This window comes from Notamacropus eugenii, chromosome 4 (assembly GCF_028372415.1).
Source record: "Notamacropus eugenii isolate mMacEug1 chromosome 4, mMacEug1.pri_v2, whole genome shotgun sequence".
NCBI lineage: Eukaryota > Metazoa > Chordata > Mammalia > Diprotodontia > Macropodidae > Notamacropus > Notamacropus eugenii.
Genome location: NC_092875.1, coordinates 466,685,103 through 466,703,918, shown reverse-complemented (window position 1 = coordinate 466,703,918; position 18,816 = coordinate 466,685,103). Strand labels below are relative to the sequence as shown.

Genomic DNA, 18,816 nt, shown 5'->3' with positions numbered 1-18,816 from the left:
GACCTTGCATGTGCCCAATGACTCAACAACTCAGTAGTTGGCTATACCCTTAAGAGGGAGCCCATAGAGAATGTTTTCCTCCTCTTCCTTTCCATTATAGTTCCTCCCTCTCTCAGAACCACTTCACTACCATCATCTTGTCTGCTAGAATGAACACAAGGAGAATGACAGGTGATGAAGCTCTGCTTGGCTATTTAGCTCCTTGCTAGCAACTGAAAAGATCTCAATTTAGGAGGTTTAAATTGGTGTCTGCAAAAAGCTGCCAGATTATTTCTGAAGTGTGTGTTTGTGTGTGTTTGTGTGTGTGTGTGTGTGTGTGAGAGAGAGAGAGAGAGATGTATGGAGAGAGAAGGAAAAAGAAGGAAGGAAGGAAAAAGGAAAGAAAGAAAAGAAAGGAAGGAAGGAGGAAAGAAAGAAAGAAAAGAAAGGAAGGAAGGAGAGAGAAAGAAAGAGGAAGGAAGGAAGGAAGGAAGGAAGGAAGGAAGGAAGGAAGGAAGGAAGGAAGGAAGAAAGGAAGGAAGGAAGGAAGGAAGGAAGGAAGGAAGGAAGGAAGGAAGGAAGGAAGGAAGAAAAACAGGTTATTTCTGAATTCTATATGGGGTAAACCATATGTATATATACATATACATATATATGGAGAGAAAGAAAAGTTACTTCTGAACTATACATACATTTATATTAATATATACAAACATATACACATATAAAGAGTGACAAATAAAAAGAGGTTATTTCTGAAATACATATGTGAAAACTATGTGTATGTATACATCCATACATGTATAAGTTTCCCTAATCTGTTTTCTTTCCCTCCTCCATCACCACAAGAATTAAATTAAAAACGGGTTTACTGTATCGATTTTTTTTTTAATTAGACCTATAGATACCTGAGGCATAAGAAACAGAAAGGGATGTTATTCCCAGATAATTACCACTGGCTTCCCCAGAGCTTTGAGGGAAGAATTCCATGGCCCTGGAGGCTTCTGGTTAATGGGGTTCGACAGCCACCTTGTGGTCAATCTGGAGAGCTACAAGATGGACTGTGACCAAGAGCCAAAACACATTCATTGTCTATTCTGATTTCATTGTTGCAAAGCTTTGTAGAAATGCCCAAAGCCACACACAGCTAACTAAAATGGTAAATTCCAAAGCAGAGTACTCATGATATTTCAAAGGCTACATGATAAATGACCCCTCTTTATGCCTCATTTTGTTACAGTAAATAGCAAAAGCTTCCCAAAATATTGCTCTGGGGGCAAAACTTCCAAAGGTTAGTTGACTCTCCGAGTCACATGCAAACTTGATCCAACCTTCCTATCTACCTGCAGGGGACAAGAGAAGGCAGAAACCAGTTCTCCATTATAGAGAAAAATAGTGCAGACCTATTGAACACTTGAAACACAAAAGCACCCAGAACTATGAAGAACTCCTCACTGAGAAAGGCAAATTTTAAGAAATAGGTGATAAGGTAGGAAGCTGAATCAGAATTAGTAGAGTAGAAAACTTTATTCTTTTCATGGAAACCTAAGTATATGGGGATATATGTTCAAGAAAATTTAGACATATGCATCAAATAGATGCATAGAAACACAAGCTAATAAAGTATATTTCTGTTTTAGGTAAGGTAAAATTCTAGAGACTGAGCCAGGCTATGCTGTAGTTGAAAAAACACTAGATTCAGGGTCAGAAGACCTGGGTTCAAATCTTATTTGTGCTGCTTACTACCTATGTAACCTTGGATAAATCATGTGATGTCCTTGGGCTCCAGTTTCCTCAAAAGTAAGATGGGGGGAGGGTTGTACTAAAATCTAGTCCTTACCTTTTTTTTTTTTTTTGGCATCATGGCCCTTTTTGGTGGCCCGGTGAAACCTATGGACCCCTCCTCAGAATAATATTTTTTAAATAATTTGAGAAGCTGAATTTCAGTTAGAGGCTAGTGAAAATAAGGATATGGCTAAAAGATTAGATGGATAGATAGATGATAGATAGATAAATAGATAGATAGATAGATAGATAGATAGATAGATAGATAGATAGATAGATAGATGATGGATAGATGGATGGATGGATGGATGGATGGATGGATGGATGGATGGATGGATGGATATTTTGCCAGTCAAGTTCAGAAACCCCTGAAATCAAACCACATAACCCTTGGGGATCCACAGACCCCAGATTAAGAGCCCCTGAACTAGCTTTTCTCCAAAGCTTCTTCATATATAAATTGTGTGACAGAAAGAACAAGGAATTCAGAGGCTCCTACCTCTTTGCCTCAATCCTGTTCTATTTAAAGACAATCAGAAGTGTCATGTGTGAAAGAAATAGGGGAAAAGGTATGCTCCTATGCTGACTTTTAGAATTAGTCAACAGGAGATGCAGAGTTTAAAGACTCTTACCACCTAGAAAGAACAGTCTAGGTTACCAAGATTCCACCCTGAGCAGATAGTGTGGACCACAGTGGGAAGGACATGGGGTATGAGAAACTGGAAAAAGAGTCAAGGAACCTAAAAGGAAAGAACAGACAAGAAGGAAAAAGGGAACAAAATGAAGACAAAGAGGGCATCGAATGGGAAACAAGGATGAAGAGAAGGTACATACACACACACACACACAGGATTCATCAGATTTTAAAATCTTTTTAATGATTTTTTTTTTAATCTGCTGCTTTGTTGACACCTACATGGTATGGCAATTCATATATGAGTGCCCAAATTAATGGGGGTGGAGAGGGAGAAAGACTAATTCAGGAAAATACAAACCCTCCTGCTGTCAATCTCTTGTCATTTGTGGCCCAGGAAATTCAATTTCAGCTGACTTTTATTTTATAAGATAATGAACGTATTCTACTAATAGATCAGTAACAATACCTTCTCCCCTGCATCAGGGCTTGTCATGTTATTTACAATACCACGGATACAGGATTCCAAATCACAAGATTCTCGTCTTCCTTTCCCTTCGGTAACTTGTGCTGAAAGCACACCATTCAAGACAGAAACAGAAAGAGCTTATCAAACTCATAAAAATAAGCGAGTTTAAATTATGAACAGATGTTAAATATTTTTTAACCCATAGCATCAAATAATATTTATTGAAGGACTCAATGTATAAAGTACTAAAACCAAATAAGGCAGAAAAGAAAAATACAATCCCTGTCCTCATGGAACTTACATACTAACAGAGAAAACAATGGTAAAAATCATTGAAAGAGTCAACTAGGTGTTGCAGTGGATAGAAGGCTAGACTTGGAGTCATGAAGACCGGAGTTCAAATGTGGCCTCTGATACTAGCTGTATGACCCTGGACAAGTCACTTAACCAGTCAGCCTCAGTTTCCTCATCTGTAAAATGGGGATAATAATAATAGCACCTACTTTCCAGAGATGAGATAATATTTGTAAAGCACTTTACAAACCTTAAAGCACTGCTGTGTGCGTGTGTGTGTGTGCGTGTATATGTGTGTGTGTGCATGTGTATAGATCATCACGTTTGATGGCTCTTTTTTCTTTCTTGAAGTGGTATAATAGTCTGGTTATGGGAAATACAAGCTGGATTCTACAACTCACTTCCACTTAGTCAGGGAAGGTCTTGCCAAGAATTTATACAGATTCTATAGGACAGAAGCAATATGACCAGAAATCCACCGAGCACAGGGCGGGAGGCAGCGCATTTCGTAATAGACAAAAGAGGCAGTGCCAAGACTCACTTAAGGGACACATAAGCAAGGCAGCATACAATGACAAACAAACCAAAACATATCAATAAAGGCCTTGGGAACTAAGCATGAAATATTTTTATAAGGGTCATAAAGATGAATATCAATTGCATTTTAATGCATTACTCAAGGACAAACATTTCAAAGCTATTTTTTATGTTTTTCTTATGCTATAAATTAACATACCGAATAGTCATTTAAATTTTAAAAATCAATAGTATCAAATTAGGAGTTCCACAAGTGTGAAACATTGGATATATTTTCAGAATTTTTCAATGTTTTGATCAGTTTTTCTGATTTTTTTCTCTTTTTTTTTTTTTGAAAATTGTTACTTTACAAATAATTCTCTGGAAGGGGGAGGGATACTGAAAGAAACTTTGGTCGTGTAAAAACAAGAGATATCAATAAAATTTACTTTTAAAATAGCATCTTAGGGAAATCTGAAACAATTTCACACATATTTATTTAACTTTAACCATTAAGATTCCATTATGGGATTTTTAAATTATTTACCAATATTTTACTGCAGAACTTAAACTCTATGCATCGTTTTAAAGAGTACTTTTTCTCTCTTAGAGAGTTCTCACATGTTATTTTATTTGCTCCTTTCCTTTTCTTTCTTTTCCTTCCCTCCTTCCTCTCCCTCTGTCTACTCAGGGAATCATACCCTTACCTGCAAGTGCTCTGCCCAAAGGAATGTAAATTTTGATCCCTGAAATCTCACAAGATATCTAGGAGCTTTTCAGGCTAGATTTCTTTCTAAGGTCCATGCCTTAAACCCAAATCATTCTGGCTCTTCTTGATTGGTCAACAATGGCTCAGAGTGAATGTGAATATCAATTGTTTCTGTTTTGGCCAAAAACCCTGAGGGTCTTCCCCTCCCAGGCTGATTATTTTATTGGCTACTGGACCAGATGGTTAAGAAAGAGAAAGCTAGGGACTTTGCACAGCCCTCCCTTACTTAAATCCAATTAATTTGCAAGTCATGACATCATCTTCCCGATGTCATGATCCTTTTAGAAGGAAAGACAAACAACCACAAAGCAATGAGGGTACTAATAAAACCTGTATATAGATTGTGACTTTGTTTTTTTACCAAGTCACACACATGAACATGTATGTGTATGAACAAAGGATCTATGATGACACCAGCCAAGAGCATGCCCAGAATGAGAGCTCCCTCTATCCTAGGCAACATTAAGCTGCCTGGTAGATAAGGCATAGGGAGCTATCTGAGGTACATAGATATTAAATAACTTACCCAGGATTGTAGCTAGTGAGTGCCAAGGGACTTAACCTAGTCTTTCCTGACTAAATCCAGCCCTCTCTTCACCACTCCATGCTCTCTTCTCCCTTCCCCACAAATACTAATTTTCTCTCTCCCCCTCTTTCCCTTCATTTGGGTAAAGTTTTCTACAGTGCCATCTTCACACCTGTGTGGGTGAATACATTCAAGTGCTTTAAAAATCTGTGATTTCATCAGTTTAGATGTTCCCCCAATAACTGAGAGAGTGATCTACCTATGCCTGCCCACCATACCTTATTCACGTCCTCCCACAGGGGAATGTCCTTATTTAAAATGTGTCTATTTCTCTAGCTATATACAGTAAAGATCTTCAGCATTACAGTAGCAACCCACATGCACATACATACTTCCATGAAGTGGAAAGAGCCCTTTCTTATGTATATATGAAATTTCTTTTCAGTAGAATGGGCTAACAGATCTAAGTTAATTGGAGAACTGCCCACCCCTTCTCCCCTCCCCCTAGATAAGATTTCATTCATCATTTCATTCAAAAAAGGATTCCAGTGCTAGATTAACACTCAATAAAACGTACTAAAGGAAGTACTAAAGAATCAGGCATTTTCCTCCCCTGAGAGAAATGATGACAGTAACATTAAGAAAAATACAACAACACAAAACCTTCAAAAGGAGGTTGAGTCAAATGCAGACAGGAGAAACAGAGAAATAAAATGTCCTCCTTATACGAGGTATGTTCAGTTTCAGCCTGGTTAAGGGGTTTTTCAGCAATGGGCAATCCCAAGAAACCAAGTCCCTCATGCCAGTAATTCTGGATCAGACTTTAGGAATCTCACTCAGTCTGGAATCCTGGGATACCTTGGGTCTGACCTTGAGTAGACTAAACCCTAGCTAGGGCAGTTTCAGAACTGACCCAGTCACAGTCAAGCATACCCTAGGCCCAAGAATTTTAGGTTTTGCTGAACTTTCAGAAGAGGATTCACTTTGGACAGGAATGGATCAAACACCCCACCCCTGCTCATCAGCCCCCCTAGGGCCAGCACAATGCAAACCATCTTCCCCAGATGTACTGACTGCAACACCTTGATGGACAGCACAGTGAATGGATAGCATTCCCCTCACCATCCTCTGCTCTGCCTTCACCTTGATGACACAATATTGGAAAAAGCTCAATATTAAAGGATCCTGACAGTGGCAGCAGGTGAAAGGGAGTACATTAGGAATTTTCCTAAGCCCTGGGACAAGTCTAGGTGATGGAAGCAAGGAGACTTGAAACCACCTCAATCATGAAGAGGAAGGAAGAAGGGGTCATGTGTTCTCTGCAGCTGCAGGGATGGAAAAGAGGTCCTCTTCCCATACTCCCCTGGGTAGAAAGGGAAGAAGCAGATGCCTACATATATTTTTAGATAGTACTTCCTCAATCACAAAAAAAAGTGATTCTTCTTTAAAAAGGAAATCACCCTGTGCAGCTCAGTCTGGGATTTGTAGAAATGGAAAACATGTGTACACATTCTGGAAATAGAAACTGAAAATTAGACAAAGCAGGACCTGAGAAGAAAAATGTATTATATTGCAGAGTCTATAACATTAAAATGAATACCCTCCTGCTTCTATTTATCTTCATTAAAAGGGCGCTGAATTTTTAAAGAAATGCTAAGACTACAATTTTTCCTGAAAATTCTTGACTACTTACAAAGGGATTAGCCATTGTGCATTCATGACCATTTTGAGGAAGCTTATGTCATCCTCCAATGCCCAAGGTGACATGCTATGCATCTCCACCTCAGTAACCTTCACAGAAAATGCCAATCAGAACATTATCCAGATTTTTGATGGTGTTGATAAGTAACAGAGCCATGAGGTCTTGAAAGTTCACTTAAACCATCCTCCAATCCTCCTACACTGGAAAGGAATTGGAATACAACCCTTAACTAACTGGTTCTGAGCTGAGTTCTGGTGTTCCCTATTCAGGGAAAATTCTTTTAACATCTTTATCTCTCCCCTCTGCTTGGTGTACATGTGTTTGGGGGGAGAGGGAGCATGCCTCAATTCTAACTATCTGGGCTCTCAACGGGTACATGAGGTCAAAGTCAAGGTTTTGATTCCTAGAGGAAGCTGTTTGCTTTGTCCTGGTTAACAGCCTAAGCCAGTCACTTCCTCAGTACGGGGGTGCTGGGTCAAAAAGAAGGTGTCAGTCATCCTATCCCATCACTACACATAGAAAGGCATCCATTCCCCAGGCCCATGCCCTACCTGAGGCCAGGATCATGGGATTTTTGTATACGGACAATATTTTTCTAATAAACAGTTTAAGGTAAAGCTATAGAGATAGCAGAGATAGATGACAGACAGAAAGGCAACCAAAGGCCCTAATTAGCAGAGGCAAATGCATCTTATAAGATTCCACTCATCCCCAACACCCCGGCTTGTTTTTAGTCCATTTCGAATCTCATTTCCACTTACAAGCAGTAGAAGGTACAAGTTCTTCACTGGCCTGGAGTGTTTCTGTCGAGCCTAGTTCTCCACAATTCTCCTCTGATGAATGATTGGCATCACCTGTTTGTGTGGCCATCACGGCAACTTGGAGGCTTTCAGCTAAAGAGACAAATGTACAAGACCGAGTTAAGGAGGAGAGCTAAGTATCGAAGTCTGAAGGGTCTCATATATGCCAAAATGTTCACAGAAGCATTTTTTTTTTGCAATAGCAAAAAACTGGAAACAAAGTGCAAGCCCACCAAGTAGGCGATGACTGAACAAATCGTGGCATGATAAACAGAATGCAATATTATTGTGACATTTAAAGTGACATATACAAAGAATTCAGAGAAATATAGGAAGACTTGTGGGAAGTGATGCAGAGGGAGCTCAGCATAACCACAACAATACACACAATAATTGTAACAATACAAACAAAGCAACGCTGTAAGTTATTTGAACTCCAACTGTGACGGTCTCAGGTGGTGGTGGTGAAACCCACTTCCCTATTTTCAGTTTGTCAGCTGAAGGACAACGCATCTGGAATCTAGCGTACAAGGTGGCATTATCTGTAGGTTTTGCTTAAATGTTTTTCTATGGTACCAAGGAGTAAGTATCATCGTACTGATACCAAGGAATCGTCCAGAAATGACTACGCTGTCTAAGTACGCAATACACTTGTGGGAACCAATACAAAAAGTGACAGTAAAACTTTCTTCAAAACAAGAAAACAAAATAAATTTATACAATGGAAAAGCTTCTCCGCAGTTTGATTGACTAAAGTAAACTGCTACAAGATAATTATAAAAAAAATATTATTTTGGAGGCAGTCGGGTGGCACAGTGGATGGAATATGGGCCTTGGAGTCAGGAGGACCTGAGTTCAGATCCTGCCTCAGACACCTGGGTAGGTCATTTAACCCAGGTTGCCTCACCCTCCCCCCAAAATGTGTGTGTATGTGTGTGTGCATACACACATATACATATGTACATATACATAACACATACATATACACACATATACATTATTTGGAAACATTCGATATTCAAAAAGACTTGGGTTAAAGCATCTGATTTTAAGTTAAGACATATCAATTGATTCGAGAATGGATAAATAAATGGTAACAGACAAATGTAATGCAATATTATTGTGCTATAAGAAGTGATGAATATAAAGAGTGCAAAGGATAAGAAGATGTATATGAAATATTGCCGAAGGAAGCAAGCAGAACCAAGAAAAGAGCAGGCAGTGACAACATTCATGTATTTGTAAGGAAAAGGGATATAAAAACAAAATATACCAAAAGAAATAAAATAAAATGAAAGCACGTCAACCAGAATGAGGAAAAGCCTCATAGAGACGCACTCGATTTTCAAAGAACAAATGGCCTTGCTCCAGTCCAAATGCCCACTGAAAGCCCTCAGGTACAAGCGCGTGTGCTGGTCATCAATCATTTAGGGCTGACCTGGCTTCTGGGGCACTCTCTGTTCTCACCAACTGCCTGCATTTAAGGGCCTGTCACTGTTGGTCACACCTCCAGTGAAAAAGGGACAAGGTCACTGAACCCAGAACAACCCAACAAGAAATTATGAAGTGCCTATTCCCAGTGTGGCGCTGTGCCAAGCACTGAGCTTACAACAACTAGAAAAACCCGTTAATTTTACTGTCAGTATTCTAGTAAAAATCTTGACAGGAAGGACATTCAAAGCCTGACTAAAATGAGCTTGGCAATGTCTCTGGCTTTTAGTTGTGGAGAGTATCCTCGTCACCTATTATCTTCGCCTTGGACGTCTGTCAGAGTAGATCCATCACAGCACGTCTCACTTTGGGCCAGCACTCCACCTTGCTGGGCCTCAGCCTGAGTGGTCTCCCCTCCATCAAGTTCTATATATCCAAATGGCTGCTGAATTTGTACTGCTTCATTTCTAAATCAACTCACCTTCCTTTAGTGCGGCCGCTAATAATGAGGCAGCCTGAGGGGCTTCTCCTGGGTCAGGCTTAATAAGGAGATGAGGTTCTAAATGGACATCTTCAAGTCCACCCATTTCTCCAAGTTCCGCATAGATATGAAGTTTTTCTTCCAAATACGTGCAGATCTGCTGATCATGGTTACTAAGTAATTCTGCAAAATTACATTTGCCAAAGGGTAATACCACGGTTAACAGTAGAGTATACACTATTCCAAATGAGATAATATATGTACTTTGAAAACCTTAAAGACTTTATACTGACTTATGTAGTTGTATATAATTATCTGTGACCCCATTTGAGGTTTTCTTGGCAGAGATACTGGAGCGGTTTGCTGTTTTCTTCAGCCCATTTAACAGATGAGGAAACTGAGGCAAATGAGGGTAAGTGACTTGCTCAGGGTCACACAGCTATTAAGTATCTGAGGCTGAATTTGAAATCAGGAAGATGAATCTTCCTGACTCCAGGCCTGGGTCCTATCCACTGTGCCATCAAGCTGCCCAAAGAACTTATACAGGGTGCTCCAAATAGTTTTAAGTTATTAAAATTACAATAAGATTTGGGGGGGGGCACTCTGTATAAACGTTAGCTATTATTATAATATGAATCCAAGTTATAATTCCATTAAATCAACACTCATTAAGCTCCTACTTTATGCAAGGCTAGCTGCTGGCCCATGAGACATAGGTGCAAGAGCAGAAGTCCCTCACCTCAGGAAGTTTAGATTTTACTAGGGAGGGGGGAAGAGACGAAAAAAGCATCTGCCACAGGACTGTTGTCAGTGCCACAAAATAGCATGTGCTGCTCTCTGGTGACAATTGCTATTTTCTCTTTAGTCTTGAATCTGGCATTAAGGACACACCTTTAGAAGATGCGGTCATGACCCATCAACAAATACAACACAAAGTGTGAAAAGACTGAAGCTTCAGACTGCCTTTGGTAGCTATGAACATGTTGGCTTGTTTCTTTCTGTTCATGAGCATTCACGGTCTTCTGCCGCCTCTATGTGTGTGCTTTTCATTGACTTGATTTTATTAGTCACACATATAGGTGTAATTAAATATATAGTATACGCATATAACGTATATATACATGTGTTTACATGTGTAATATAAATACATGTGATATACCATCACATAATATAAATATGCTACATATAACATTAAATATATGTGTTATTTAAGCAAATTAACATATTGTTTATAACTTATTGAACTATACATATATAATGTAGATGTCACACATGATACAATTATAACAAATATTTTGTTTATACTATATTACATTATACATATTACATCATATAAATATCTCAATATGATTATTATATAATATATGTAATATGTTAATAAAAAGTATCATGCTAAAATATATTATGTATTATATAATGAACATATAATACATATTACATGTCATTTATACATATGTAATACATATTAGAGCATGTAATATACTAAAATATATTGTATATTATAATAATGAATATATAATACATATGACATAATCCCTACATATGTGTAATTTATATATAATTATATATATATTACATATGTATTAAATCAAATGAATGCAAATGGAAGCAAGGTAGAGTAAGTATTGAAAAGGGCAGCCAATTGTAGGCAGTACGCTGAAGTTTTGATCCCTGCGCTACAATGGATTGCCTCTCTTACCCTGGACAAGACATCTCACTTCTCTGGCCTCAATGTCCTCATTCATAAAATGTGAGAGTAGACCTGATAATCTCTAAGATCGCTGACCTCTCTCACATGCTAGGGCTTCTGTGACAATAGGTATATATGATGACAATAGTATATACAATTTGATAGTAGTACATAAACTAGAGTAGGGGGTTCCAAACAAACACATCAGATGACTGAACTGGACAGCTGTGACTGAAGGACGCTCTGTACCTTGGCACTGCTGGATTCTGGCCACTCTTGCTTCTGTTTTCTTTTTATCCTCATCAGATTCACTCGTCCTTCCCCCTTCTTCCTCTGGGCAACTAGAAAAGACAATCATTGACAGAGACAACTTGAAATGAAATCCTTATGTTCTCATTTTAGCTTCATTAGGAAACACACTAGAATAATGACCTATAGACTGACCTGTGCAGTGCTATATGGAGAAATTTGGCATATGGTGGATCCCTGCTGGACCCTATCCAGTACCGAGAGGAATTCATAATATTATAAGACAGTTCCATGGCTCAGAACCCAAGGACAGTGTTACAACAAGGTCTCAGCATGGAAGAAAAACAATATTTCGCAGCCAGTGAAATGAAACGTGAATTTCTGCTTTCTAATACATGTAGTCTTTTTCATTTTCTTTTTTTTTTTTTTTTGGAGAGGGCAGATGAAGAAAAAGAAAACTAAAACTGAGTATAACTTTTTGTGTACTTTAAGATCCATTAAATAATCTGTTTCTTCATTTGAAAACTGTTTCATCATAACCTTTGACCACCTATCTGTTGAGGAAAGACTCATGTTCATTTGTCCTTTTCTTCTTTCTTTCTCATTCTTTTTTCTTTCTTTCCTTCCTGCCTGCCTTCAATTATTAATATTTTGGATATTTAATATAATATGATGTCTAAATTTACCCCATTTTCCCTTCTAATTCAAACTGAATTTATTTTGTTCATGCAAAAGCAATGTTACATAAACAAAACTTTGTTTTATATTCTACAATCACCTCTATTTCTTGATTAGTTTAGGAATTCTCCTTTGGGAAAAGAAACAAATGCTCCTTCAGAAACTTATTATCTTCAAAGGGTATTGGGCTAGTTAAATAAGAAAGAGATACTTGGGATAGACTGGTTCTCTCCTGAGAGTTTTAGGAGGAGCAAGCGGAAGTGTAGAAGCAGTACACTAAAGAAGAAAGAAAGAAAGAAAGAAAGAAAGGAAGGAAGGAAGGAAGGAAGGAAGGAAGGAAGGAAGGAAGGAAGGAAGGAAGGAAGGAAGAAAGAAAGAAAGAAAGAAAGAAAGAAAGAAAGAAAGAAAGAAAGAAAGAAAGAAAGAAAGAAAGAAAGAAAGAAAGAAAGAAAGAAAGAAAGAAAGAAAGAAAGAAAGAAAGGGTAGGTGAAACTTGCTAATCCTCAAAATTGGGAAAAAAGAGAATACAAAAAGGAAGGGTGGGGGAAGCAGGCATCAGAAGAATCTCACTCATGATTTGGACAACAGAATATTAAAAACACAGCATGCACACACTTGCGCACACACTTGCGCACACCTACAGTTTGGTAATAAAATACAGCAAATGCAACATAGGAGACAATAAGTGGAGAGAGGAAAGAGGGATGATTAAGAGGGAGGGTAACACTGGAGAGGGAATATTCTCAAGCAAAACAAACTTCCTAATCTGGAAGTGGGGATCAAAACAGAAAAGAAAAGAAAAGGAAAGAAAAGAAAAGAGGAAGAGAAAGGGGAGAGGGAAGGGGAAGGAGGGGAGAAGAGGAAGAGAAGGGAAAGTAGAGGGAGGAAAGGGAAGGGAAGGAAAGGAAAGGGAAGGGAAGGGAAGGGAAGGGAAGGGAAGGGAAAAAGAGAACTGGGATTTCTTGGATTGTCCATCAACAGGTAAATGGCTGAACAAATTATTGTTTATCAATGTGATAAAATATTACCGTACCATAAGAAATGATGAAAGAGATCATATCAGAGAATCCTGGGCAGTATGAACTGATGCAGAGTAAAGTAAGGAGGATCAAGAGAAAAAATTATAAGGGGACATTATAATTCAAATGACAACATTTGAAAGGTTTATGATCCATGCATGATCAATATGACTATGATGAGAACCTATGATGAAACAAGTTATTTGTCTCCTGAGAGAAAAGCAATGGTCCTAGAGTGCAAAAAGGGACATATATTTGGAGTCATGGCCATTATTTGTATTTGCTTTGCTTAATTATGCTTATTTGTTACAAGGGGCTTTTTCCTCTTTCTTATTAATGGGGGAGGGGAGGAAAGTTAGCAATATAGACACAAAAAAATTAAACAAGGTCACTGACACATTTTTAATGCTCAAAAGAGAATAGGAGGAAGTCCAAATGGAAGCACAGGCAAGCAGGACAGTTTTGCAAGTAACATGTGGAATTTATTTTATACTTTTTTATAGAAAGAAAGCAATAGGAAAAGGAGACTCAACTTCATATATAACTCTTTTGTTTGTGTTCCATTGTGTACATGGAAATTCCTGTTTGTTTTATTTGTTGTTTACACTGGGAATAGGAAATACATTTTTAAAATAAAATTTAAAAAATATTTCTCTCCTCCAAAACTATGAAATCATGTCAATAAATTACAGGACTTGGCATCATGAAGATTGGATTTCAAATGCTGCCTCAGACATTTCCTAGCTCTATGATTCAGGACAAGTCATGTAAGTTTCATCAGCCAGTTTCATAACACTGGGATAATAGCACCTACCTCACAAGATTGTTGTGAGGATCATATGGGATAACACATAAAATGATTTGTCAGTGTTAAAGTGCTTTATAAATACTGGCTATTATTGTTGTTAAGGCAGCTAGGTGGTGCTGTAATGCACAGAGCACTGGGCCTGGAGTCAGAAAGACTCATCTTCAGGAGTTCAAATCTGTCCTCAGACATTTACTAGCTATGTGACCCTGGGCAAGTCACTTAACACTGTAAAATAAGCCGGAGAAGGGAAGGTGAACTGCCGCAGCATCTTTGCCAAGAAAAATCCTAAATGGGGTCATGAAGAGTTGGACACAAATGAGCAACAACAAAATTATTATTGTTCTTAAGTTCCCAATAAAAATAATTAAAAAAAAAAAATCTAATGACTATTCAAAATGACTTTAGTCATTTCTACAAGAAGGTGAGAGGAAAAAAATGCAGTTAAGGATATTGTTGCTGCTGTTCAGTCATTTCCGTCACGTCTGATTCTTCGTGATCCCATTTTGGAGTTTTCTTCGCAAAGATACGGTAATGGTTTGCCACTTCCTTCTCCAACTCATTTGACAGATGAAGAAACTGAGGCCAACAGGGTTAAGTGACTTGCCCAGGGTCACACAACTAGTTAAGTGTCTGAGGCCAGATTTGAACTCAGGAAGATGAGTCTTCCTAACTCTGGGTCTAGCACTCTATGTGCTGCACCACCAAGCTGCCCTAGTTAAGGATATACAGATCAAATAATCAATACATTTATTAAGTACCTACTATTTGCAAGGTGCTCTGCTAGATACTGTAAGGGAAAGAAAGAAGAATCAGAAATGGTTCCCTGTCCTCAAAGAGCTTCTAAATGGGGAGACAAGAAACACAACAAAAAAGACAGTTCATAATACATACTGATGTTATAAGTGTGCTTTGAATGGTACAGATAGGGCACTATCAAAATTCTGTACAAAGGGAGAGCAACAAGTGTTGAGTTAGTCAGGGAAGGCTTCATGGAAGAATTGTGACCGGAGCAGGTTCTCGAAGGATGGCTAGGAGTCAGACAGGTGAACAGGAGGGATGAGGATATTCCAGGCAGGAAAATAATGAAGAAAAAGAGAGGCAGGAGTACCCAAGACATGTTCAAGGGAGAGTGGGTAGATCAGTCTGGCTGGAACAAAGGCTTTATTTAGGGAGGATTGGAGACAAGGTTAGAATGATCTTCCCTCAACACCCAACTCCATTCCCTGGTATAGGATAACGTTGCAATTTTACCTTTCTACTGCTTCTTGTATCCTCCTCATCCAGTTATTACGCTCCTCCTTAGAATTGGTATGAATTTCATACATCTCAGGGCCAGCAGATGAAGCACTGATGAGAAACATCCCTCTTTCTTCATTGGCTACTTCTCTTGCAATCAACTTCTGAAGGGAGATAACAGATGGTTTCTGGTCCTGAGTAAAACAAGAAGGAATTCAGATAAAACGACGTCACTTCCAGAGGTGATTGTTTCACCTAAATGCCTGTTGTTAACGATATTAACAAAGACTACTAGTTCTCAAACTTTTAAATCTCAAGACCCCTTTAAACTCTTAAAAATTGTTAAAGACCCCCAAAGAGCTTATGTTTATGAGGGTTCTATTTTTTAACATCTGCCCTATTAGAAATCAAAACATTTTAATATTGTACAAATAGATTTGACCTCATAGACCCCTTGAAAGAATGTCTTGGCAACCAACTTTGAGAATTACTTTGACAACCCTTGGTTATCCATGGTAATAGGGGATCAGTCATAGAAATAAATAAATTCCACAAATTCTTTAAATCATAATGTTCAATCTACTCCACACTGCCCCAAATTTTTGTTGGCTTTATTAACGTGTAGCTACATAGACTGGTGTGCATTTAAACTGGCTTTATTTTCTTTACTTAATCTGTGGTGGAAATGCTAGTCAGGTAATATAGGCAAAATATGATGAGAGGAAAGACAAGAGACATGGAAAAGTTAGTTTATGAAAACCCCACCCAGCTATTTTCTTCTCATTTAAATCTCAGAAAATAATCTATGGTACTCTGATTTTCTCACCTTCTTTCCTATTTCTTCATTCTAAGAGGCATATCACCTAGATCATAAAGAATGTATCAAACTTCATTTTCTTGGATGACACTCCTATTAACACTAAAGTGTAAGAAATGACTTGAAAGTTTAGATTAAACTTCACCCAATACAGAAGCTTTAAATAGACTGTTGACAGCTCAGTAGTAGTACAGTAGATAGAGCTCTGGACCTTGACCTGAGCTCAAATTTGGTCTCATCTACTTATTGGTTGTGTGATCCTGGGTAAATCACTTAATCTGTCTGCCTCAGTTTCCTCAACTGTAAAACAGGGTTCATAATAGTTTTTTGTAAGAAGCAAATGAGATAATACAATTATCCCTTCTATATTTCGGGGATTAAGGGCACGGTGCCCCAGTAATCTGAAAAAATCAACGTAAAAATTTTTGGCCTTCCCTTTGTACCAGAGAAGAAGTCTGAATTATTACATTATTAAAAGATAAAATATATTGATGTTATACAATATTATGTTATACAATGTATTATATTATACAACTATTTTATGCATTTCTGAGTTTCTAAACTTTTTCTGTGTTGTCTACTAGCCTTTGTGCATTCTGCAAAACTCCAAAAAATTCCCCATTTAATTTATTATGCCAACCAGAGATATATCAAAACTTCAATGGGGAAAGTTGTGATGTGGAAGGGATAAATGTATTTCTAAAGTGCTTTGCACCATGCCAAACACATAGTAGGTACTTAATAGATGCCTGTTTCTTTCCTTCCTTCTTTCTTCCCTCTCTCCCCATCTAATCCTTAAATTAAATAAATTTTGTCAAAAGAAAAAAAAACTCTAAAGTAATCTTGCAATGTAGTTGCTATAATTGAAAAACTTCTCTCCTAAACACAAAATTAATGTTTCATATGTTCAAATTTTCTGCATAGATTTTGGTGCTGTCTTCCATATCAAAAAGACCAAATATGAGTTGCTTTGCCAGCAAACTGAAATTAGTTTTCTAAACCTGTGACTTTTTCATCTTGTAAATATTCTAAATTTATAGCCATCTTTGACATCTCTCACCCCCAAATCAGGAATAGTTATTTGTATGTTTCAGATGAAATTCTTTTGGCATGCCATATTAGACTCTTATCTAGTTAATTACATTTTAACTGATACTATTTTTTATGAATGATTTTTTAAAATTCCTCCAACTCTACATGGAAAAATGCAGAGGTGGAATTCTCAGACATGAACCCAAATCAACAAAAGGCCTGAAATGGTTTAGGGGCAATCACAAGAAATTTGGGGGGGATCATAAGAGTAATTAAGAGCAAAAAACAGCCATCTCCTTCACTCCCCTGCCAATAAAATCTAATCAAAGAGAACCCATTGACTAACTGGAAAGAACTATAAAGGTAGATGAAAGAAGCATGTCTAATGTTTTTGGTCTTAAGTATATCTGTGGCCTTGGGCCATGTTTGGAGGCAGTATTTTATACAGGAAATGTCACCAGGTCAGAAGACCTGGATTCAAGTCCTGGCTTTGATACATATAAAGCATCTCAGTTTTCTCATCTATAAAATAATGAGGTTGGGTTAGATCAGAGCGTCTTAATTTTTTTCTTTTTGCCATGGATCCCTTTGGCAGTATGGTAAAACCTATGGACCCCTTCTCAAAATAATGTTTAAACATATAAAATACATAGGATTACAGAGGAAAGTAATTATACTGACATAGACACTCTCTATACAGAGAGACAGACAAAAATAGATGAAGATAGGGAGAGAGACAGAGACAGAAAGAGAGAGAGAGACAGGCAGACAGAGAGAAAGAGAGTGAGAATCAGAGACAGAAAGACAGAGAAAGAAAGAGAGACACAGAGAAATTGATATAGACAGGCAAATAAAAACAAACAAGTTCACAGACAACAGGTTAAAAACCTCTGGATTCTTAAGGTCCAAGCTAGCCTTGACATTCCATGAATCTAAGAACTATAATTACATAGCTAAACACTAGTTTTTCTCCATAACGTTATCCTTAAGGTACTTGCCATGACGGTCCCTTATGGGTGATCTTGTCTTATAAAGAAACCCTTTCAGTTCATTACTTGAACTAAATTCTTTCGGATAAGGCCCAAGCTAAGAGTATGTACAGCAAGAATGATTGTTGCAAACCAGTTTTCCCTATGGTCTTTACAAAATGCAAGGAAAATACATAACACATTGCCAAATAGTAAGGTAAATGTTGTCAAACACAAAGTATGTTGACTTTGTTTGGAGAAGCCTGTCGAGGTGTTCATAAAATATCTCTACTTTTTCATCTTCAACAATGAATGCTGGGACATAAGCTACAATTATCTTCATGATAATCTTGAAGTTATATTTTGTGTATAAAGCCTTCATTAAAACTCTATTCTGATGCCTCTGGGAATCCCTCCTGAGCAGAAAAAGTACGCATGAGTATGGACCCATAGACAAAGCATATCTCTGTCTTCCAATCAGTTTTGCTAAATCTGCAGAGGCTTAGTATCAAACAGTTGGCCTTCAAGTGATGAATTTTTTTGAACAGAAGATATCACAGAACTATCTTTCAAGGAATGAAAGACTCATGATCTGTATGAGTAGGGAATGCACCAATAAGAATTAAAAACCTTTTCCTATCAAGAAAAGATCTTTGACAATTAAAGTCTGTTCACATGTATTTATATGGGAATAATTCACTGCCAAAGGCATTACATATAATAATTTCCTGAACCATGATTCTGCTTATATTTCTTTTCATAAGGCTGATGATCTATTCTTTTAAGTAAGAAACCATGAATTAAGAAATTAACAACCCGATTGCAATGTGATCTAGTGGATCTATGATCTCATGTATTCCCACTGGATCTTCTTAGCTGTGTGATTCTTGTACATATCTTTCCCTAAATCCTCCATAGAGAATCCACCTAATA

The 18,816-nt window shown here is 37.7% G+C and overlaps 1 protein-coding gene across 10 annotated transcripts in view; it reads right to left on the bottom strand.

The window, feature by feature from the left end:
• Positions 1 to 18,816, bottom strand: part of ARHGEF28 (Rho guanine nucleotide exchange factor 28) — a 361,347-nt gene that overhangs the window by 48,492 nt on the left and 294,039 nt on the right. For 9 of the 10 annotated variants that reach the window (XM_072606341.1, XM_072606340.1, XM_072606343.1 and 6 more), the window contains 5 exons: positions 15,082 to 15,260; positions 11,326 to 11,417; positions 9,387 to 9,569; positions 7,436 to 7,567; positions 2,868 to 2,968 (listed from right to left, as the gene is read on the bottom strand). In XM_072606341.1, the coding sequence (XP_072462442.1) occupies positions 2,868 to 2,968; positions 7,436 to 7,567; positions 9,387 to 9,569; positions 11,326 to 11,417; positions 15,082 to 15,260 (687 nt within the window). The remainder of the gene's footprint in view (positions 1 to 2,867; positions 2,969 to 7,435; positions 7,568 to 9,386; positions 9,570 to 11,325; positions 11,418 to 15,081; positions 15,261 to 18,816) is intronic. The other variant, XM_072606344.1, reaches the window with a different exon arrangement.